General features: G+C 35.3%; 2 protein-coding genes across 2 annotated transcripts in view; one reads left to right on the top strand and one right to left on the bottom strand.

Annotated features, from left to right (window-relative positions):
- The first annotated feature begins 619 nt into the window (after positions 1-619).
- Positions 620-9,227, top strand: LOC135685935 (ubiquitin carboxyl-terminal hydrolase 46). Its single transcript, XM_065202047.2, has 11 exons — positions 620-800; positions 1,753-1,830; positions 2,027-2,240; positions 2,891-2,971; positions 3,217-3,419; positions 4,022-4,098; positions 5,944-6,027; positions 6,507-6,639; positions 7,093-7,157; positions 7,623-7,701; positions 8,251-9,227. Exons 1-11 carry the CDS (start codon positions 798-800, stop codon positions 8,353-8,355), a joined length of 1,122 nt encoding a protein of 373 aa, XP_065058119.1. The 5' UTR covers positions 620-797; the 3' UTR covers positions 8,356-9,227.
- A 2,925-nt stretch (positions 9,228-12,152) lies between these two features.
- Positions 12,153-23,738, bottom strand: part of LOC135685934 (lipopolysaccharide-responsive and beige-like anchor protein) — a 49,042-nt gene continuing 37,456 nt past the window's right edge. The window contains exons 38-53 of the mRNA XM_065202046.2: positions 23,490-23,633; positions 22,341-22,460; positions 22,147-22,200; positions 21,750-21,848; positions 20,854-20,926; positions 20,434-20,528; positions 19,827-19,916; positions 19,651-19,678; positions 19,043-19,183; positions 18,406-18,468; positions 17,785-17,940; positions 17,070-17,246; positions 16,079-16,180; positions 15,438-15,643; positions 14,348-14,499; positions 12,153-13,719 (exon numbers count right to left, since the gene is read on the bottom strand). Of these exons, the coding sequence (XP_065058118.2) occupies positions 13,644-13,719; positions 14,348-14,499; positions 15,438-15,643; positions 16,079-16,180; positions 17,070-17,246; positions 17,785-17,940; positions 18,406-18,468; positions 19,043-19,183; positions 19,651-19,678; positions 19,827-19,916; positions 20,434-20,528; positions 20,854-20,926; positions 21,750-21,848; positions 22,147-22,200; positions 22,341-22,460; positions 23,490-23,633 (1,776 nt within the window). The 3' untranslated portion in view covers positions 12,153-13,643. The remainder of the gene's footprint in view (positions 13,720-14,347; positions 14,500-15,437; positions 15,644-16,078; positions 16,181-17,069; positions 17,247-17,784; positions 17,941-18,405; positions 18,469-19,042; positions 19,184-19,650; positions 19,679-19,826; positions 19,917-20,433; positions 20,529-20,853; positions 20,927-21,749; positions 21,849-22,146; positions 22,201-22,340; positions 22,461-23,489; positions 23,634-23,738) is intronic.

Genomic DNA, 23,738 nt, shown 5'->3' with positions numbered 1-23,738 from the left:
CAAGAGTGTGTGGCCCCTGAATGGAACGTATAGCCGTGCCTCCCTCTAGCAAAGATAATTCTTGCTATGTGCACTGTGTGTTCTTTTTTTCTAAATTTCTAATTTATAATGAAAGCGGTTAATTTGTTTGCAAATCTAGTGTCACGGAAATGTAGATTTTACGGAAAAATAGATGTTGATGCCCTCGTTTATATTTATTCCTTTTGCCCCCCCCCCCCCTCCTCTGTTCCTTGCATCCAGCGGCCCTTGGGAGGGATGTTAGAAAATAATTAGACTTATTAGTCAGGAAAAATGTGCTACACAATGCAGGTGACTGAAAACTGCTGGGAATGCCTATTTTTAAAATTCATTTTTTAACTTTGGAATAAAGAAAATATGAAGATGAATAAAATAATTTTTCTACATTATTTTGTGCATAATCATAACTCGTTGCCAAAGATGTTTCTTTTCGAGTCAAAGCAACAACAAAATATTGGGGGATGTCGCAACCCCACCCCACACTCCCGTTCAATCAGCCCCTGCACAAAATTTCGTGCATGAAAACTTGTAGCTACACCCACCCACCCAACGGACTTGGACGCACAGAAAATTTGGCGCATGCGTAATTGAAGATTTCAAGATCGTAAACATGGTCTGTCGGTCGAGTGCGCAGTTGCAGAGAACGACAAGAGAAAATGACGAAGTGTGATAGATGCGATCGCAACATAAAAGATATTTAAACCATGCCTATCAAGTTGTGAAGAAAACTGGAGAGCCTATGTTTACCTGTAAAAAGGGGTGCAAGGGTTGCAGACACAATGGTATTTTTAAATTGTATCATCATAATATTTTGAACCATACTTAAATTATATGCAAGGTCAAATTTCTTTAGGCTGCCTCTTCGATAAATTGAAATTGTTACCTGAAAAAATTTGTATTTCTCGTTCATTCTTATATATCATTTAATACTGCCTTGTCTTGAAAAGGACGCTAATGCCTCTCAACAACAGTAACACAATGAACTTTGATTACTGTTGAAAAGTTCAATTAAGTTATTTTCGTCATTCCATCCTTGATTTTGAATAGAATAAAGTTTTAGTTTGCTTAATGATAGTGGATATAAATATTTTCAGTATTTGTTTAACTTAAGGAACATCTGAATATATGATATGATTGCTTGCAGTAGCAAAATAGCAGAATATTTTTTTTATAAAAAAATATATTCTGCTGGCTGGGTTATTGTTGCAGAAAGAGTCTTGCATTACAGAAGGAAGTTAAAAGATAATGACTTTTTAATATTGTATCAGTTTAAGTAAACATTTGTGAGCATGTTAAGCACCTATTTTCTCATAATATTCAAGCTCATCATGAAAAGTATACAATGTTTTAGGATAATTTTAAACAATGTGGATACCTTCTTTGTAAGTCTCAACATATAGCAGTATTATATCATTTTAAAAAAGATGTAAGTTATTGAGAATTACCCAGTGAAATGTATAGAAACAAGTTGTTTTGTGACGCTTTGAGTCCCAGTCAGAATTGTTGAAGATGTTGAGAACAAAAGCTACATTAGAAAACTAAATTGGAAGTTGGTATCCTGACATTGAAAATACTTTTAAGTTATTTTACGAAATCAAAGGTAAAGATTTTGCTAGGCTTGGCATTTTGGTTAGCAGAGTTTTAGTAATAAGTTGTGTGCATTAAAGTTATACCCAGTTTGATCTTTGAATAGATTTCATCATGACAATTCACTTCTTTATCTTCTGTTTTCAGGGCAATAGCCCATCATCTTTGGAGAAGGAAATTGGTCAAGAATTCCCTCCAAATGAGCATTTCTTTGGACTGGTAAATGTAAGAACCTTTTTCTCAAAGAATCTCAGACTAGCTTCTAATTAAAAGAAAATATAAAAAAATTTGCAGATTGTATATCTAAAATATTTCGAATTCATGGATTTATTCCCACCTTCAATAGTACCCAATGATAAGCAGTAGATTGATTAAGGTTTCTAAAAGCGCAGGCTTTATTCTGTAAAATTTTACCTTTTAGTTTGGAAACACATGCTACTGCAATTCTGTTTTGCAAGCATTATACTTCTGCCGGCCATTTAGGGAGAAGGTTATTTCCTACAAGCCTCCATCAAAAAGAAAAGAAAATCTGTTGACTTGTCTTGCTGATCTCTTCAATAACATTTCATCTCAAAAGAAGAAAACAGGTGTGCTTGCCCCAAAAAAGTTTGTAGCAAGACTCAGAAAGGAAAATGGTAAGCATAAGTAGTGATAGGTTTCTGGGGGTCAGTTGCCTTCATTCTTACAATTATGAAAAATTTGTTCCTCTCTTCCCAAAAAATTCCTATATTTTTGAAAAAAATATTATATATTTGGAAATAGTTGCCAATTTTTTTGGATGAATCAATGCTACAAAACGCCTATCTGCTTTTTAATGAATAAAATAATAAGTTTTATCCCAGGGATGCTGGAGCACATTTTAGAATGGGGAAGGGGGGTTCTAGAAAAGTGGAGAGGGTCCTTACATAGTTTGCTACCATTATATTTGAGGCTACAACCTTGATATCATACTAAAGCAAAAAATGCTGTTGATGTGCATATGAAACTACATATATATATAAAATAGAGATATCTGGAAGTTATAATTTAGTGTGAATAACTTGATAGCTCATCTGAGTTCTTTTTATTTGCCCTAAGCTTTTTTAATTGTAAGTGATTTAGTAAAAATGTAACCTGTTATCAAAAGCTTGAATGTATTAAATTTAATTTAATTGAATAACTAGCAAAGAAGCAACACTATTATCATTTATTTGTCCTTTTAATGATATGCAATCAAAATAAAATTATTCTTAATAAGTAAACTTTGTTAATTAGCCTTTGATTTTGCATTGCTTGAATTTTTTAGAGGTCTTTGACAATTATATGCAGCAAGATGCCCATGAGTTTCTGAATTTTCTTCTGAATACAGTTGCAGATCTTCTACAGAGTAAGTCTCCATTATCTGTAGTCATTAAGGTTTCCTTGTGTAAATGATAAATGTTGCAGACATATTGTTGATGAAATCTTCTATTTGCTCTAAATCGAGGAATATTTATGTTAATGACTGTATACAAGTCCGTTGGAAAGCTCTAGTATGTTTCCTGCAGATCGCATTAAGCATAAAACTAGCCTGATCTATACACCAATAGCGTAGTTGAATATTTAGATGCTATTTCTGCCTCAATCCACAAGGTGAGAAGCAAAAGGAGAAAGAGAAAGACAGAGATCGTCTAGGAAGTGCAAGCAGTGTTAATAGTAAAAACAGTGTAAGTTCAGAATGCTCAACTGCCAGCTCAGCAATTCATCAGCCAAAACCACCACCAGAACCAACCTGGATTCATGACATTTTTGAAGGAACACTTACAAATGAAACAAGATGTCTTTGCTGTGAAACGGTGAGTTTATTCTCAGATGAAAGGCAGTTAATGTGTTATATTTGACAACAGTCATAATATATTTGTAACTGAAGTGTGATTCAATTAGATTCTAAGTTAGAAATGATACCCAATTATTTGTCAATCTTTTTCTAACAGATTGAAATATTTAGGTAGCCTCCAAACTCATTATAGACCAATAGTAACATTTATGAAATACACTGTTCAATTTAACTTAATTTATGTTCTATAAAGCTTCAAATCAATGCAGGATTTGCTTACAAGTTATTAAGCATCACACTTGATGTGAAGATGGAATTTCATGCAATTTTATTGAGTATCTATCAATTGATTGAATCAGCAACCAGTGGTTATGAAATCATGATCATTTTTGCAGGTCATCCAACTCTTTCTCAATTGTGACTTAATTTTTCAAATTTAAATGGTGTTAATAATCCAGCTGCTTAAGTATTAAGGTATACAAAAAATGTTTGTAAATAAGCATCAGCTGATAAATGTGCCAGTACACCTGTATAGTTATCCGGCTTAGCTCCTTTTATCTGGAAATTAATTTAGAGATATTAAGCTCTTTGCTAATAAATTGCTTCCTCCTTACCCAATAGGTGAGCAGCAAAGATGAATCATTTCTTGATCTTTCAGTGGATATTGAGCAGAATACATCAATTATTTATTGTCTAAAGTGAGTTGATATATGTCAGTGTCTGTTAATAATGGATAAATGTTTTTCCCATCCAAAATATATTTCTTTTTTTACTTAAAAAGGATGCATTTTGCCTTTTTAAGCGAATGTTTTTGTTCCAGAGTTCCATTTATTCATCAAATTATTACACTTAAAAGCCATTCTGAGAAAAACCAAACAAAGATGAATGTTTTTGGTGTCACTGCTATTTCACAATCTTTTACATTCATTTTCAGTGATACTTGTTAAGTTGAAAGTTATTAAGATGAATTCCACCATTTTAAATTTTGATCTTTTGAGCTTTACCCTGTAAATTTGGTTTGGTCTCGACCTGGCAGATGTTTTCTCAATTATTAGGGCTTGAACTGATGAGAAGTTTTGTTCTCAATATTTTGCACTAGATAAATAACTGAAAGCTTCATATTTACATTCAAATGCAACAGAATTGAAGCTTATCCATTTGTCTTAACAATCCCCTCAACTAGTATCTTGTGAATTGCTGAAGCTTAAATTTCTTTCTTCGTTTGAAAAGGTGAGGTTATTTGAAATACACTGTGGCATCCAATTTGCATAGCAGTGTCTCTAAACTAAAAATTTATTTATTCCCAGTGCAACCTAGCTGTTGAGATGCATGCACTTATAACTCCAAATCTATGAATAATATTTGAAAATAAACAACAAACCCATGATACGTAAGTTTAATTCTATAAAATTAGCTAGTAAAAGAGGTTGCAAAACTTGGCTGGTGAGGCCCTTTAGTGCTAAGAAATCAATATTCAATGCATCCCTTCCATGTAGTTTTAAGGTTTGTGAGAGAAATTAAATATAAGTTTCTTGATAAAAGTAATCCATCTTATCATTAGAAGGCTCATAAATTTGTCCAGTAAAAACTTTGCGATTCAAATTTTGGTTAGCTAGGCCATCTAATGGGCAACTAAAGTGATTTTAAAAAATTTCAAATTTAATCATTATAACTGCTGTGGAAGAGTGGATAAAACATTTGCCTCTTGCCACACTGGTAGACAGGTATCTTTTTTAGCCTCAGCACAAGTTAATATATAAAGCAGAAATCAAGTTAATGGCCAAAAGACCTTTGGTACCTTGAAACAAATGAATAGCTAAGAGGAATTGAAGATTAGCAAGTTAAAGCCAGAGAACTTTTGAGTCTGTAATAAACATCCCCTTGCTTATAATTTTTTGAAAAAAAATTCACTCAGGACATGCTTGCTGCAACCAACAGTGTGTTTTGTTAAGCCTCATGTTTTCATATTTATGAAACAGTATGAAAGTGCATTTTGGTTAATCAATTCTAGAGCTACATTTGAAATTTAGAGTTCCAATTTGAAATTCAGTGAGAAGTCACAATCCTGGAAAAAAGTTAGGAGACATTAGCTGTTATTATCGTTTATTGCAAAAACACCCAACCCCCTGCCCCCAATATCAATGTTGATGCTGATTTTTTAGGTTTTCTGGCTTCCACAATCAACTGCCATTATCCATCACCAACATTGACATTGGGGCGAGGGGCATACTACTTGTTTTGAGGGCAATTTTGCAGAAAATCACTTAAAAAAGAATTGTCTCATAACCTTTTGTCCAAGATTACAGCTTCAAATGCAACAGGAAACAAGCTTTGGAATCTAGTTTGTATTTTTTCTGCATCCATTTTAAAGGAACTGCTTATCATCCACCATATTTTCATGATTTTTAAAATTTCTCATCCACCTTGTTTATTTCAGAGCATTAACTACATGCTATTGCATATGCTATTACAGACTCAAAAGTAGCATTTCAAGCAGTTATGGTACTTTTCAAGCTTATTTAAAAAACTATTTTTTATTGTAGAAATTTCTCATGTACTGAAACTCTGTGCATGGAGCACAAATATTTTTGTGAAGTTTGTGGTAGCAAGCAAGAAGCACAAAAACGGTATGTTCCTGAAGAACTCATTAAAAGTGAGACAGCTCTTAACAGTCATTTGTGACAGTCAAGTGATAGAGTAAGATAGCTGCCATGGGAACACCAGCTAGAATATTCTAAGCTATATTTCCACTAATAGATACAAAGGTCTCAAACAAATACCCCCTTTTATAAACACCACACATATCAGAGGGGTGCTTTATTCGAAAAAAATGCCAGGCTCATTCCTCATCTTTGTTTCAAGGCAACCAGTTAATAACTTGCACCTAAGTTTCCCCAGGACCTAGTGGAATGCTGAAAACATGTTACAAAAATTTGATTGCCTTTAATAATTCACAGATGTGCCATATTTTTTATTTCAAGAAACAATTATTCTTTTTATCTGTTTAGAATTTCTTTAAAGTAAATCTTGAGTGCAATAATGGTATTTTGTACATATCTGTATAAGAGTAAAGAACATTAACCATGATTTAAACGAAACTTTTTAGGATGAGGGTTAAGAAGCTACCACAAATACTAGCTTTGCACCTGAAGAGGTTCAAGTATGTTGAACAACAGCAGAGATATACCAAATTGACATACAGGGTTGCATTTCCCTTGCAACTACGCTTGTTCAACACAGTAAGTGATTTACATTTAAATCACACTTCAATTCATTGTGTAATTGTTTGCAAGATTCAAATGACATTCTTTTGCTGAAGATTGACAAACATTGACAAACAGAAATCTTTACAAAAAAGATTGACAAGCATTGTCAAATACAGTTTGAAATCAAAAGAAATGTTGCATTTACATTTTTGAAATAAAAAGCAGTAAGGCCACTACCTTTCATAGTGAGCAGCTATTAAATCTTGCAGATGCTGAAAAAAAAATCTAATGGTAGGAATTGAATTGAATACACTTTTTTGACCATACACTCTTTAAAGAAACACCTACAGTCTTGAACTTGTATCTTCTAACATTCATAAATACCAGTTACTTTAAGCTCAATTGTCAGGTACTGAGATAATCCCACAAGGCGAAGGTTTTCATTTGCATGAAAGAAGTCATTCCTTCATACTCTCTTGCTTTTAGTCAAAAGAAGCTCAAGATCATGACCAACTTTATGACCTTGTTGCAGTGGTTGTGCATTGTGGCAGGTAACTGCTTCATACTCACATTGATTGGTCCATGTTTGCTTCAATACATTGCCTTAATGAAAGCCAAAAAGCATGATTCATAGTTTTCGTAATGTCTGCTCCTAATTCTATTTTTCACAAACAGCAGTTATTTTGGAAGGGAACATCATCACAATGCAATTCTATGCAATAGTTTGCTCTGCCTTGGTACCTTGCTAAAAGACTTGTGAAGGGCATCAATATTTTAAAACTGAAGTAACTCAATCTCCATATGAAATAATTTATTACAGTCAGCAATAGACGATAATATTTGTTTCGTATTCTTCCTATACCTTGTCAGTTTTCTGTCAACTCTTTTCAGATTCATCAGATTTGGAGTAATTGTAATTTTTAGGGTATTTCTGACAAACAGAGACTTGTTTTCCACAGAGTGATCTATGATATCTTGTTTGTGGTTACTTTATCACTATTAAATCTCTTTCACAGTGGCCCAAACAGAGGACACTACATTACTTTGGTTAGGAGTGGCGGGTTTTGGCTACTTTTTGATGACGACATCGTAGATGTAAGCTACTAAATGAATTATTCTGCATTTTTTATTTATAAATTCCTACTTACTCAAATCCTGCTGTTAGAAATCACCTCGCTCAATCTAAGATAACCTTTCATCCACAATTAGTTATATCTTACACTAAACAATCCATTTTATAGGCTTTTAGAATAATTTTCATGGAGCTTGCCAAAGCAAGACCGTTCCAACACCAACAACCTACACCATCAATAGCTTTCATGGCGCTGTTATGATAGTAGTACTTTTTACAGTTAATGGAAATTCTTTCTCACATAAAATCTAGATATCAGTTTTATGAAACTATAAATCCCAAAAATATAACAAATTCTACCCTGGCTTGGACGTCCCGAGTGAAGTATGTCATACCCTAATGGCTCTCCAATGAAGGGGATCCGAAATGCATGCCGTTTGAGTATTTGAGCAAAATGTGACATCATCTTGGGGTTTAGCAAATACTTAGATTTCGATGATGTGTTGATTTGTTTTGTTATTCAAACCTCGGTTTGTTAAAGCTGGCAATAAAATCTTGTTATTAATTTGTAGAAAATCGAAGCTCGTTCGCTTGAAGAGTTTTTCGGCCTGACGACAGAGCTGCAGAAAAACCAAGCAGAATGTGGATACATATTATTCTACGAAACTAGAAAATAGTTTTAAATTATTAAGAAGATTTAATTTATAATCCAAACATTTTAATTGAGAAATGATCGAACAGTTTGAAAAGTTGTGTATATTAAATAGTGCCAAGACTTTAATTTGTAGTCAAGAGGACATTTAACTTGGTATCAGTCAAGAGAAAACATGTCCTAAAAGTATACCTTCCGACTTTTTTCGCTGTGATGTTTTGCTTGTTTCGTTGTTTTGTTTTTTATACATATCCCCTATCTCATTACTTTGATCTAGCATATTTCATTTAACATGAAGCTCGCTAACCTATTATATTTCATACCCATCTGCTCTTTCATACTCATACAATTCGTTTGTTGGTGTTAAATGCTTAAATATTCCACTGCATTAGCTGAATATTTGCAGAAGGCCATAATTTCTTCTAACTTGGCTTTGCAGCATTCTATTTTGGGTTATTTGGTCTAGTTTGCCATCTCCCTAAATGCCATTCCTTGTCCTAAACATCGAACAGATCAGTGTGTTGAAGAGTAAATTCATAATAAGATAAAGGGATTGAAACTAGCTAATATTGTTATCCTGCGTTGAGTTCAAAATTTTGAAAAGTTTTTTTAGTTGAAGTCCAAGTATTTAAACCATAGGGATGATTTTAACAGATCCACTCTTCATTGATTTGAGAACCGTGTCCAAAAACCTCCATCTAATGGGGTTTTTTCTTAATCTCCCTTAGAAACGTTATTCTTGGAAACTCTAAGTGATTTCCAAGAATTTATCTATAGAGTTTGCACAAGACATTGCAGAGAACAACTTCAGTTATCGATCATTTTGTGTTGCTGTACAGACAATTTGTTGATATTGATAATGTTACTTCAGAATAACTAACTGTAACTTGTTATTTATCTGTGTTGTTGTTTTTCCACGTCTGTTTTCCTGTCGGGGTTAAAAAGACATTTTTTGGCAGGGCGTGACTTCGAGTGGAACAAATTCGCGACAAGAGTGGGCCAGTATTTCTAAATGTTCAGCAAGAAGAAAGTTCGTGCGGCGCTTGCAGGGACAAAAGTTCATGCTTCTGATTTCTGCAGGCACTCCTGGATTGATTTTGATTTTAGAATCATGCCCAAATGACCGAAAATCATTACATTAATGGTGCCAGTTTCATTCTCAAGAGCCGATGTCAAGTTGAATGCTTGTCTCTCTCTCGCCATCCTGTCTCTTTATCCCTATATTCTCTTTATTCATCTACTTTTCTATTTCTCTCTATTTATAAATATTCGCTGATAACTCTCAATTATTATTATTCTTTTCTCTGAGCCTTATGAAATGACTGTAAAACTTATTCGTGCATAGGAGGCAGAAGAAAGCGCTCTCCGTGGAGCATATTGTTCCAGCAAAATATTTTGCACATTTGATAAATATCCTTTTTTGAGAAAAATCCCCGAAAGATCCTTAAAAATTCTATTTTTATGAAAAGCTCGGATAATCCTTCCAAAAAGTGATTCACACATTGTCCACCTTTAAGCTAAAGTCAATGAATATTTAAGTCTGGTAACTATTGCGTTTCTGCAAGTAGGAGAAATAAAGTAAAATGTAGAGTATATGCCTGACTTATTGGAGCCAAACCACAAGGCACGTCATGGGCGTGGCGGATGCTTGCTGTTCAAGGGGACTTAGTATGGGTCTCACCCAAATATCATTGCTACACCGAAATAGAATTGCCCGAATGGAGCCTGAAATGCGATAAATTTTGTCTAATTAGAGAGCGGGAGCTGCATTTCTATGACTTCTGTTCGTTTTTAGGTACACTGCCAGAACAAAATTCTGACGATTTTTTATTTTTGACAACAGAAGCAAGCCTCTTTTTCTTCAATTCTTTGAGTGAAAGCAATTTTACATTAAAAAGATAAAATCTTATAAGAATGATCTACTGAAAGCTAAAGAACTGAGTATCGAATTTTCCTTTTAAGTCGCAAAACACTCACTTTGAAACAAGATGCTGTAAAAACAACCAATACCCTGTTTAGTTTTATGGGAAGTGTGAAAAATCGATAATATCAACAGGACTGCCTGGCAAAAACTGGATCATTTCATTAGCTTTCTTGTGAAACACACTTTTTTAAATCGCACTCAGTGATAGCTATGCCATCTGTACAATTTTTCATGCAGCTGCAGTTCATGATAATAATGGTATGTTTGGTACCGGCTTTTGACAAACAAAAGTCGGTGTTACAGCACTGAGCGTAACCAGGACTTCCGTAGAAAGGTAGATCCCCATTTTATCAGTACCTACCCATAAGTTGCAATCTATTTTACTTGCAGGAACATTTTTACTCGGCTTTCCGCTCGCGGGCACAAAATATTTCTAATGAGCCTTGCCTCAACACCCCACCCCAGTAGAACCCGTATAATACCAATCTACCGCCTACGCCTTTTCAATACCAAATGAAAAAACGGTATAATTATCATCCGCTAGCATTCCGAAATACTGCTGCATTTCATTTCACGCGCCTTATTCAAAACAGGCATCTTGACCTTCATAGCTTTTGTGTGAATGTGCACTCTTTCTTTATAAAGAGAATATTACTTTTCCGAGGCTCGATTTTTTTGGATAATTAGAGCATCGGTTGTTATCAGTGTTATTCTAAAATTACATGCTAATTGTTTCCAAAACAACGAAATAACAGCTTTGCATGAACATTTTATTGGCACTTTTTCTAGCTGATAAAATCTACTTTCTTGTTTTATCTTAGTGGAACTTTTCAAAAACCTCAGTTGGTCTTCTAATTTTACATCCGAGGCTAGGCATGTTTGTCATCCGAGGCTAGGAATTTTTTTGGCAAATCGAGCCTCGATGTTCTGATAAAAAGTGTGATAAGAGCTGTAATTGTTGTAATTGCACTTCGATAATTTTAAATATATTTTATGACAAAAGATGGATGTTTAGGAAGGAATTTATTCTCAGTCGCTAGGCCTAAATAGTCAGCAGTTACTGGGACGTAAGAACGCAAACCTTAGTAACATGTGCTTTGGACAGTTAAATTTGCTAGCATGTCAATTCATACCCACGCAAGATTAATGCATTGACGAAGGAAACTGTGCTAGTATTTTGCCATAAATGTAGGCGAAATAATAAGATAACAGATTCACCTCTACACGCTATTACCTGATTACACAAACAGTAAAAAGGCTTTGAATGAATGAACGTCACATACCTTAAACGAGAACCTGTCTCCCCATATTCTTCTTCAAGCCTATCTTTTGGTAATCCTAGGCCGTAATCATATCAGTCTTTCTCATTTTATCCTACATGTTGCCCTTGTCGAATTTATGTCAAAATACTCTTCTACTGTCGCTCGTAAATTTTACACGTCGCCTTTTCCCCACGAGAATGCAAAAACTGTTTTCTCGGAGGAATCGCGAGGAACCAAATCCCAAGAGGGAGGGTAGGACCATGGGCTATTTTCCGATACAAAAGAAACCAAAAAAATTAGTTTCACTTCCTTGCCATGCTGTCACGGCAGGAATGTGTGGCCTTTAATGCAGCAGAAATTCGTGAGCCTTCGATGTTACAAGGCTAATTTTTCACGATAGAGGCTTTACTACAGAGGCCATACAACATGGAGGTCGGGACTGCAAGCCCTCACTGTTTTGCTTAATACAACGTTCATATTAGACCTGCCCTGGGTGCCAGAGCCTCAGAGAACCATTTGACGGGGGCCAATGGGGTAAGAAGTAGATTTAAAGAAATTTCTGAAACTATCCAGCATGTAATCAGTGCCCCTTGAAAAGAAGTTAGACTCTTTCCAATCTAGATGTTACCAAGCGTATGCAATAATGATTGAAAGTGATTTTGCTTTTTTTTACACCGATAAGAACGTCTATCAATACCACAGTTTCTACAGAATACAACCTCCAGATTCTAATTTTCCCATTTAATCAAGTAGGCAGATTGCTAGTTTACTCAAAAGATGCCATTACTACACTATAACTACCTATTAAAGTAAAACATCACGTGATATCCTTTCCTGATGTTTATTACCATATGCTCTGTGTGCATCAATTATTGATTGGGTTCATTTACTGTTAAAAATATGATGATATTCAAAGGCAATGTGATCACGATGTCTAAGGTTATGACCATGTGATGCGATAAAGAAAACCATGGTATGCAATAAGCATATTATATAGATGGTTTCAGCAACTGGATAAGGTAAGATGGAAAATACTCTTGCTTAGGAGTGCGTGTAGGCACAATTCCGAAAAAAGCTGAACACCAGATGTGAAGTGTTTGGGGGGGGGGGGGGAATTCAAGGTAACTGTCTCAATTAACCTTAATTGAAAATCTCACATGCATTGTGGCGAAAATAGGTTTACCGGTGAGGGAAGCATCTATGCATCTAAGCCAGAATAATTAACTAATGAATAGTAAATTGCAAAAAAGCAAAAATCAAACTGCACCAAGAAAATGAAAAAATATTTACTACTTGATCTGGTATCGGATAGGATCTAGCTGCTTAGAAAATGCAACATCGATTGGTACACATATGTACGTACTAGATCGCTATACTGAAAAAAATACAACTTTTGGCTTCAACTTACAGTTTGACGTTACAGATCAACACGTGCGCAAAAAAATAATTTTTGTTTATAAGCCGTAATGCTTTTTAAAATAAGGATTTCAAGCAGGTCATATGTCTGTACTGTCTTTGGCTGAAGAATTCTTGAAATAAAACTTAAAAGAAATCGCAACGCCGCTCATGAATTGAGCAATACTACGGAAATGCTAAACATAAATTTCAGGGTAGCGTGTTTTTCGGAAGAAACTATGCGTGGCCTAAGTTTTTAACAAGAATGTTAATTTGTTTCATGTACATGTAGGTAATAAATAAATGTCAAGGTCAAAAGGAATAAATGAGGAAATTTGGTAAATTCTGGATTCGAAAGCCAAAATATTTCAAACGGATTTATTTCTGGTTCAATGCATTATAAATAACATTGAGTTAATAAGACCTTGATGGATTGGAAATCATTTTGTAAATCTATGAATAAATATCGCTTAACGTCTTTTTCAGGGGATAAAAGTGAGCTGAAATCAGCAAAAATTGCAGCAAAGAACGCCTGTTCTCTCTCCAACCAAAGACCGCCTGCTCTGTTTCCAACCGATTAATTCAAATTAAATAAGTAAACAAGTAAATTGTTCATTTAAAGTTCAAATATTCAAGATTTGTACCTTGTAAATTTCTAAGCTACAGGTTCTTCATGCAAAATTTTATACATTCAGCTTTAGAAAAATATGTTCCCTTGAATCTTAAATGCAGCTAGTTTCGTGGCCACATCCCAAAATCCATAGCGATGGCAATAATAGCTCCGTTAGAGATACCTGCGACCATGCATCTAAAAAGATAGAGCGTAAATTTATATGATTTTAGAAATTCCAAAAGCAAACGGTATTCATACTGCAGACAGAAAGGAATTTAACTCAAAATGGATACCTTAAATATCAAAGTTTCGGAAGGTATTTTTATTGGTGATCCAGATATTTTCGTCTAGCAAGATATTTTTATTGGTGATACAGAGCAGTTTTTTGAAATAATTGCCAAAGACAAGAGCAAGAAGAGAACACGACTATAGCAGTAAGAACAATCAACTGAAACATCTTCCCCTGGAACAGTTATTTGCATGCCCATAACTACCAATTCCTTTTTATACTAAATTCACAAACTTCAAATTGCTTGATTTCAGGCACACAAATTACAGGAATCTATGTTGCATACCAGTGATGTAAATTAAAAAGGAAAAAATTGGAAAACTGAACAAAAACGAAATCGTTAAAATTCCTTTGCTTTTTACATGGAGTTACTGCTAATCGACAAAACTGGAATTACACTAGTTGCTGAAAACTGAAAAATGACTTCCTGGTCTTCCAAATATATTAAAGTAAAATACTTAATTTATAGCTTATAAGACTGAGAAAGAAAAAGAAAGAGATATGTCAATAACAGATTGGAATATGTTCACACACCTTTGATCTGGCGTCAAACATAGTGATCGAATGGCCCCTTCACAAGGGGGGTAAACGCTTATAAGGGATAAATCAAACGTCCTCCAGACTTGAAAACAGCGATTCTTGCCACCGCAGACAAAATAGTAACCATCGTTTGTCAAAGACATGTCCTGTAACGAAACATATCCAAAGTCTTTGTTTCATTCAAGCAAATAATGGTCGCTCAAGTAAATAACAAATAAGCTAGAAATAATTTACCAGTACTACACACAGTAAAATCTGTTTTTCAAATTTGACTTTAAGCCAGTACTCTCGGATCACAGCACACTAAAACGGGACAAAAATTCTCGTATATTTGACTATTGAATGTGAATAACATCAAGGTGAAACTCCCACCTAGCCCCTCGTCTCTTGGCCATCCGACATTGGATGAAACATTGGGCCTGAGGTAGGCCTCAAAACTTAGTAGGCCTGAGACAGAGAAGAAAAAAACTTGTCATCCTTTTCGTGCCATCCTTTTCTTGTCATCCTTTTTTTTCAGACATACAGTGATCTGCACCATCAGGTTCTGTCCACCAAGTATAGGATGGACATATATGTTTATCTTCTTTGTTGAATTTTAACCTTTTGCTTAAAGTTCTTTGACGGCGTTCCCCACATTATCAATGGTATGGCCATGCTGTTTTATCCTTTCTTACGTTTCAGACGGCAAAAGCTAATTGTATTGTATGTAGTATATTCGTTCGAGTTTTTTATACTTCTTGCAGAAATAATACAATGGAAGGCACAATATCTTAAAACTGATAAATTATTTTACCGTTATCTATACAATCTAATCACCATCTTGCAACAAAAACAACAACAACAAAAACAATAACAACAACAACAAAAATAACAATGGAGCGTGGGGCCAAGACTGTTGACAAAGATTGGTGGAAATTGTAACCCTTTTCATGCAAGACATGCTGTTGACTGCTGGATGACACAAATGACACTGCCACTACGCTTGGGTTTTATGTCGCGAGACCAGTCTTAACACTTTGCTTACTAAAACCTTGTTGTCGTTCATTCAGACAATTCTAGAAATAGCAATTCTAAATATACTTACATACAACTCGTCGTCAATACCAACTTCTTTGAGGTGTTTACCATTCAGTGTAAAGGTGGCCAAATGGCTCTTGTCACTGGGTGCGTAGTTGACTATCACATAACAATCGTTACTTATTCTAACCAGTTGTGGATGGAGGCTACCGGACGGCGAGTGGAGGGATCGTAAAAGTTCCCCATTGGTCGAATGTAGCAGACATGGCCCCTCTGCAAAAAACATAGATTGAATTAATGAGTTAATAGAAATGTTTTGCAAAGCTCAAACAAAGAAAATTTTCTTAAAAAAGAGCGGATCATAATAGATTTTGATTCTGGCACATTCTGAGCTCTATGAGCCGACAAATGGTGGCTGCATCGAGGGAGGGGGGCTGGGGGCAAGAAGATTCACCCTCCTTTATATACTGTTTTCTATTTCTACTCTTTGTGTTGTCAATATGTATTTTTGCGGAAATGCGCTTCTTTCTTCTCACAAAGTAGGTGCGTATAACCAGTAGTTCATTTTGGGAATAGCATCGGAGATGTCAACTAATTACTAGCTTTAAACTTTTACATGCCGGGCTGGCAAATCGTTCTCAAAAACAAGGATGTTCAATTCAGGCATCAAATGATGAATCGGGGTATCAACTGACACAAATAAGTTACCTAAAGACCCGCTAGCGACGATTCCATTGCTTGCATTGACATCGACACAGACAATTGGAAATTCATGGCCAGTGCATATGGCCATCGGGGCTGTACCGTTAGCTGTTGAGAAAATGTATTCAAAATATCATATGGCTCAAAAATCAATATTCAATAGACTGATTGTGAGGATGGATATTTTCCGGCATCGTATAGTCTGATCTAAGAGACAGCCTCTGATTGATAAAAAACTGAGCATCTATTTATATCTACAAATAAATTTTATCAAGCACTACATTTTAGCGACAAAAGGGAGTAAGTTAAATCGTATATAGCACTCCTGTAGAGGGTAGATTACCATTAGGAAACGTTACTGGATGCGCAGATTAAATGGAGTGATTTTGTTAGAAAGGTAGAGCAGACAAAAACTCTCACTAGGTTGTATAAAGAGATAAGAAATTGATGGAATGAATTCACGAAATGGGGCGCATATACGAAAGTAATTAAAGAATGAAATTCGGAAATCTCAAGGCAACAACCACCAAGGAAAGAAAAATAAAGGGAAAAGTAACCCAGGGGCAGTTGTAAAAATGAGACAATAACGAAGAAGGATTTCCAGAAGGACAATGTATGTTCACTCTTTACGAATTCTGGAAGGATGGAAGTCCAGAATCCTGAAATTGTTTCTTCGGTATCAAAAGTGGCCGTTTCTGCAAGTAGGGAACCCCTCCAAAAAAACTGATTAGGCCGACGGGTGTGATCTTTGTCCATTTTACCCAAATTTATTTCATTATCAATGATCGCTATAAGTTGTAGCATATGCAGTCACGTTTTTTCCTCCCTCTATCAAGATGCCCTGAAAACTTCTTTGATATTGTGTTATGGTAAGATGATAAAAAAAACACGAGACGATAATCTCAGAGAAAACATGTTACAGTAGACCTTTTAATAAACACAAGAATAGTATCTCTTACAAAATCTATCTAATATTTCTTTACTGAAAAAAACTTACAGGATGGAACATTAGGTACCACCACACGGTGTTTTTTGTGGTCCCAAAGCCACACGAGAACTGTCGCATCCCGGGATCCTGATACAATGATGGCTGTGGAGCCTGTCGCATTGTCATCTGAGTATGCGAGACACGTGACCACATCCAAATGCCCAAAGATACATTGTGATAACCGACCTAAAAAAGATGAGAACAGTAATAACAAAACAAAAATATTTTGAAAAAAGATGAAGAGCTGTCCTTCAAAGCAGGGCAAGATTATCATTCAAAATAGAGAAAAAAAAATTAGGATATATTCTAAAATTAAAATCAAGATCGCTTGACTTGATCACAGTGCTAGTGGCTTTTCACAAAAAGAGTAGGACAACAAAAAAGATAAAGGATATGGCAAAAATAAAGAGGGTTTGGAAAAATCAATTCTTTAAATAATTCCAGCCACAGTATCCCCGGTGGCAGGGGCTTTTCTCGACAAATTAAAAAACAAAAACATTAAATACTTTGTAACAAAATATTCGAGTAATTTGCGCCCTAAACTAATTGACAATTGACTTCAAGTAATTGACTGAAAACAGCCAAGTACTAAACGAAGAAATAAGTTAGGGGAAACTTGATATAAATTCAATTGCTGTCTTTTTAGGAGACTGGAGCTAACTGGGAAAGAGCTTGGTTTATTTTGTTAAGCTTTAAAAAAACCGAAAACTATTTACAGCCATACCTGATTCAGTAGCAAATGCCTTAAAACTTTTGTCCCAGTATCCACATGCCAATATGAACTTATTGTCAAACGTGACGCAGAAGCATTGGGTGGAGACAATTATGCTTTCGTCGAGGGGCTCTCCAAGGGAGCGTCTGAGCTTACCATATGATGATTCTGCAAAATGAATCAAATGAAGATTTGTCAAGGCATTTTAAAAGGAAAACGCTCCCAGTACAAAAGAGAAGCGAATCTTAATACTGTTTAACTTGCCATTAAAAAAATCGACTGGGGCTAGTACTTGCCCAATTAGAAAAGTTTCTAGAACATGCCTTTATTGGAAAACCAGAACATGCATACTTCTAAGGTAAATTCTAACGAAAACCAAGGAGCATGCAAGTGAGGGAGTCTTGTGAGTAGAAGCACTGGTTTTAAGAGAGTGGAAAATGCGTAGAAACTCAAAAAGATTGGTCGTGTGATAGCAACAGAGCTTGAGGTCCATGAGATATCAAAGGAGACTATCAAAGGTCCATTTGTAGTCACTAAAAATCATAGAGGAGCGTTAAAAGACTGTTTCTATAGCAAAAAACAATATGATATGATATGTCCTCTTACAGTCCTAATAGATTTCCAACTACTTACCAAGTGTCGGGTCTTGTTCAATTTGCACATTGCGAAGGGACTGGAAAGAAGTAATTGCGCCTCCTAAAACGTAATTAGATGCGGTCAATTTACCAAGACTATGCACACTCCATGGTCAAGCCTAGGGTGAGTTCCAACGACTGTCTAATGGCATTGGGCGCACAGGCCTTCTGATTTCTAGAGTCTAGTCCCGCAACGGCTTGAACTTTGACACAGGCGTATCAAATTTAGGCTTGGATAGTACAGGTGACATGAAAATGGTCCGGTCCCTTATCTCTCATAACGTGGCCAATTTTACAAGGACCATTTCTTGCAAATTACCGGGTTACCAAATTAACTTTTAAAAGTAAATAATATTGTAATATGATTGCAGTGTAGCGAGCTTGCAAGTTCAGAAAACATTCAAATACAATGGTTCATAAAATCTAGAAAGCTTTGCAAAAATTTGGTTAAAGTACTACGCATCAGCCTTTATGACTGAAATTCGCCATTATCTGGTTACACAAAAAAGACGTTGTAAAAAACTTTCCCTCCATTCATTTAAAAGAGACAACTCGAAAGAATACACGAAGCCATCAAATGAAAATCTACTACAAATGTAAATTTTAGACATTTTGACAATTCCAAAGTATTTTACCATGGTTTATCCATCGATTCACTGAGAAAATTTGGTCACTGCTGATAGTTACAATTGCTGGATTTGAGTTTGACTGGAGGATGTTCGCCGTAATATGAGTGACGGGTACATCTTGTGTGACGACGAAAGTCAAAAATATACCTATGAACAGAAACAAATGAAGTGATATTTGAAGGCAGAAATTTCAAGTAGGTACATAGAGAAAATCTAGTTCATAATATGTAATGTGAAAGACATTCAAAGCTGAGCTCTAGCTAAAAGGCCTGATCTTTTGCGTTTATAAAATTGGGGCCGTAAAATTAGAAAGTGGAAGGCTAGAAAGAACACACAAAGAGCGGTGGTGAAAGTGAGGTTGACGTGAATGCACCCTTGCTTTTTGTTCAACTAAAAGAGTCAGCCCATGTTGAGATTTTATATGCGACAATCAGGGCTTACACTGCCAACTGAATTGAAACTCGTTCCGTGTCGCTTCACGTGTTGACAACACGGGTTGATATTTTCTGCAAGCGATAGTTAGTCTTGGTCTCAACAAAAGTCCTGTTTCGCATTTCTTGCATAAAAAATAACAAAACATTTTGATGAATGGAAACCATTATGAATTGACTCACTTTTATGGGGCTCTTTATCATCTTGAGTCTATAACAAAAATGAATTTTATAAGAGCAGTGTTGTCAATCGTCAACATAATTCTGCAACACATCACTACGTTCATATAATTCAACAAATGTTTTCGAATAACCATGCAGAAAGTGTAATCATCGTGGTAAACTGAAATGGCCCCTACCTTTTGTTCCAACATGTCCTTAGGTGGGTGAGGGGTTGTTAGCAGTTGAGATGGTGTTTGTCCGAAGCTTCTTATTTGTTGCTCGATTGCCTTTAGGAAAATAACAAAGCATTTCAATATAACGCGACTACTGATATGATGAAGGGCTTGATAACAATTCGAAGTGACTTAATTTTGGGTGAGAAAATGAAGTATGAGTGAAAGGAGAGAATATGAGTGAATAAGGCCTGTAGATTTGTATCATGATGGCAACAACACTGAAATCTCATTTCTCCGTGACTGTAGAGAAATTTTTCACCTTTTCTTTATTTCCAACACGAAACATAATGAAACACTTACTGTGTTCCAAACTTCATTCCTCTCGCAAACTGAACTCAAATTTAGACTGATTTAAAACGTCAAGCAGGCTTAAAAAAGTGCTAATCGTAGAACTTCATATTCACTGACATTGATTTAAAGGTATCAGGTCTGTGAGCAGTAAATATTTGCTACTTCTCAGACTCAGAGCAAGTTATGATCGTTACAGACAAGCAGTAGCATAAAGAAGCACGTAGTGATATGAAGTAACATGTTGTAACCTAAAGTAACTTATAGTAACCAGAAATACCTCTTTTGTGACTGTATCAGTGATTGAATCAAGGTCGACCTTGCCTTCATACGTCAAGTAATAGAAAACATTAGCAGCATGCTCAGCTTCAACACCTAGCCAAACAAAAATAAAGTTTTTGAAAAAATTGTGTTAATGGAGCCGTAAATACCTTAAATACGACTCAGCTCTACACGGGTGATAAAAGCTGTGGTGAATTAACAATAGAACACTACTATATTGGCTGTGAAAATATTGGAATTCTAAAATGGCTTTTCTAAACATAATCATGGAAAATTCGCAATGGTCAATGAAAAAAGACACAACTTACTTAAGGACAAAGCCAAACCAATGGATTCAATATTGTACAAATGAAACTGGATCAGGATATTGAAAGGTATAGGTAGAACAAAGCTTTAAAAACTATGACAGAAAAGCTACCTTGCTGTTTGAATCCAAATATCAAGTCAATCCATTTATGCAAGTTTTTTGAAACATAATCAGATTCAAGTGCCTGAAAGAAAATTATGTCAAGCTGTAAACAATGTGTATATAGGTATTAAAGAGGCTTAAATGGATAAATTTGATTTCCTTCTTGATGAAAAGAAATCATTTCAGCTATTCTGATGAGGCAATTTAATCACCATGAAGAAAAAAGGAAAGGCACACAAAAAATTGAGAAGGGGCAAAAATGTGTATGAAGTAAACAGTAGTTAGAAAAAAAGTCAGAAAAAGGTCCCCAAAAAAAGGATGGAAAATATATACCCAGTTGTGGATCGAAATAGGCCAATAAGAACAACGCGAGCACATGACCGCGAGGCCAATCAGTACCGCGTGCCTATAGGAAAATTACTACTGGAATCCTAGAGAAAAAACGAATTTCTTTTTGTCTCAAATTCTGTACCACAAAAAAATTACTCAAAATATTAAATCCAAAACTCTCTATCATCGAAATCATGTATTTTAGGGACAACTTTGGGAGACTCCGCAAGACATTATAAACAAAACAGTTTTCAATTTACAAAACAATAATTCATGAGATAGGGAATACCATGAACTAATAGTGGCGATCTCCACATTTTCCCTCCAGCTCCTTAAACTGATTTGATAATCAATCTAATAAAATTCCCTGACCAAAGTTTCATGCAATTTAACATATGATCACTTGCCCCAACGTGACAGTTGTAGGAATCTAAATCGACAACAATAGCTAGATGTTCAATAGCAATAATGATAAACAGCAGCTAGATGTTTAGGCCTTTTAGCTCATGTCTTTCACTTCAACGAATCAAATCAGTTGGCTCAGGAGTGATAAATGATTGTAAAAAGATCCATACCTCCCTATGTATCCGAATAAACTCCTCAGGTGTTTTTGCCCATGGTGGCAATTTAACATCACTGATCGGGTTTTCTTCTTCATCATCACCAAAGTGATACTGTAAAAGATTTTATTGCCTAAATAGACTGGCACTATGAGCTGCTACTTTTATAACTACAACACCTAATTGAGACATTTAAGTAGCCTTTAAGAAGTTGTTAGTCATCCTAATCCTAGCAAATTACAAGAGATTTCAAGACTCGGTGAATCTAGTTCCGGACCAAAAATACAAAAAATGAATACATAACTGTGTTCTTAAGATTCAGGATTGTGAAAGAAACCGGTCAGAGGTTATTTACAGCTTTTAAACTATTCATTAAACATTTACGCAATAAAGTCTGAAAGTTATCACCAACCTTGTTATCATTGATCAGCATATGTGGCAAATAAAAAAGCTCGGGAATTAGCTCCTGCAATATGAAAAGCTCAGTATCAAGGAAATGTATCGTTTAATGACCAAACAAGTGATTTTAGCGAGATCATTTATTTAGCCTATAACTGGCACTGAAATACGTAGCTGGAATAAAATTTAAGAAATTGCAAGTTTTACCTTGACATCAGACGTATCCTGTTGACAGTTTTTCCATGCTCTTTGCATTCCAGAAAATGTTCGATTCGGATGGTCAAATTTGCCATTTTGTAGATTAAGAAACAGAGTAGTGAATGGTTCCTGCAACAGAGCTCACCTATTAGAAATCTGGTGAACATCAAAATCTGTGTTTTAAAGTACCTCGGGCATTAGCATAAGGCAAAACATTCCTTTTGGATAGGCCAATAATTTTCTACCTGGCTGCACAAGGTCTTGATTGATGAAAATCGAGACATACTTGGATATGTCGATACTGTAAATTCAGAAAACTGTGCATAAAAGTGAGAAGCTTTAACAATTGATAAAGAAAGAGACTTGATTTAACTGATTTTAATTTCATAAAGTCTTTACTGGCTGTAATTGTTTCAACCGTTACACAACATCAGTTAAAACGATAAGGGTTATGATGCTGGTAAAGTATTTTATCAACTAAAAGGTGACCCTAGCTCAAACCTTCGCATACATACAGGCACGATCCAATACTATATGACAAATTTATTAATTTTATTCCTGCAATTCCATCCATTGTTCTACATTCATACCGACATTCTCTTTAGACAACAAAACCATTTGACCCTATTCAGTTTTAAAAAATGACCACCCCTGACATTATATAATCCCAAGAACCAATATATCACCCTTAGTTTCAAAAAATATTTTCCAACAGACTCCACCCCAACCACCCCCATGAAAATTCCAAAGCAAATTGTCCAAGAAAGCCTTTGGTAAGCCTGTCTCTAAAAAATTTGGATTAGTCAAATACTCAAGCTCATTTTAATGGATCGTAAAACCAATCGATTTATCAAACTCCGCTTATGTGGCATTTAGCAAAATGAAAGGAATGTTGCTTAAAACAAAAGAGGTCTGAACTTTTTATGAGGTAGACTTCCAAAACATCAGCCGGCTGGCCGAAGGGATGAACGAACAGCCCCCTTGGTTTCACTCGGATTTTTAAAATATACACCTTATGTAGTCAATAACCTTTTAATCACATTGAATACTTAGTTTTAATGTCAGACATTCATACTCCACATTACATTTTTGTTTTACATCCTGCATTCACTATTGCTTAAGATAAACTCCTCTCCGACACTCCAAAATAAGACTCACCACTCTAACCATCCAATTCAATACGAATCCAGCCGTAGAGTAATGTGTGCCATAGTGAAAAGCTGGGATATCATCATTCTTGTCCCACGTGTTAAACCTTTCGATAAACTGGCCCAGGCGGTACGGATTCAACGCACCAATTGGCTGTAAAAAATGCAGATGTTCAAAGATGATCAATTAAAATATAATAACTGGGAAAGATTTGAAAAAGACTATCTATTCAAATGATAAGGAAAAGAAAAGATAGAT

Source organism: Rhopilema esculentum, chromosome 6 (assembly GCF_057945365.1).
Source record: "Rhopilema esculentum isolate cy_ngs chromosome 6, ASM5794536v1, whole genome shotgun sequence".
Taxonomy (NCBI): Eukaryota; Metazoa; Cnidaria; class Scyphozoa; order Rhizostomeae; family Rhizostomatidae; genus Rhopilema; species Rhopilema esculentum.
Note: the sequence above shows the minus strand (reverse complement) of the source record. Positions and strands in the feature narration are given on the sequence as shown.

Excerpts from the sequence above, each read along its gene's own strand:
- LOC135685935 (XM_065202047.2), top strand. Across the intron at positions 6,028-6,506 it reads AAGCAAGAAGCACAAAAACG|GATGAGGGTTAAGAAGCTAC; the intron begins GTATGTTCCTGA and ends GAAACTTTTTAG. Across the intron at positions 6,640-7,092 it reads AACTACGCTTGTTCAACACA|TCAAAAGAAGCTCAAGATCA; the intron begins GTAAGTGATTTA and ends TCTTGCTTTTAG.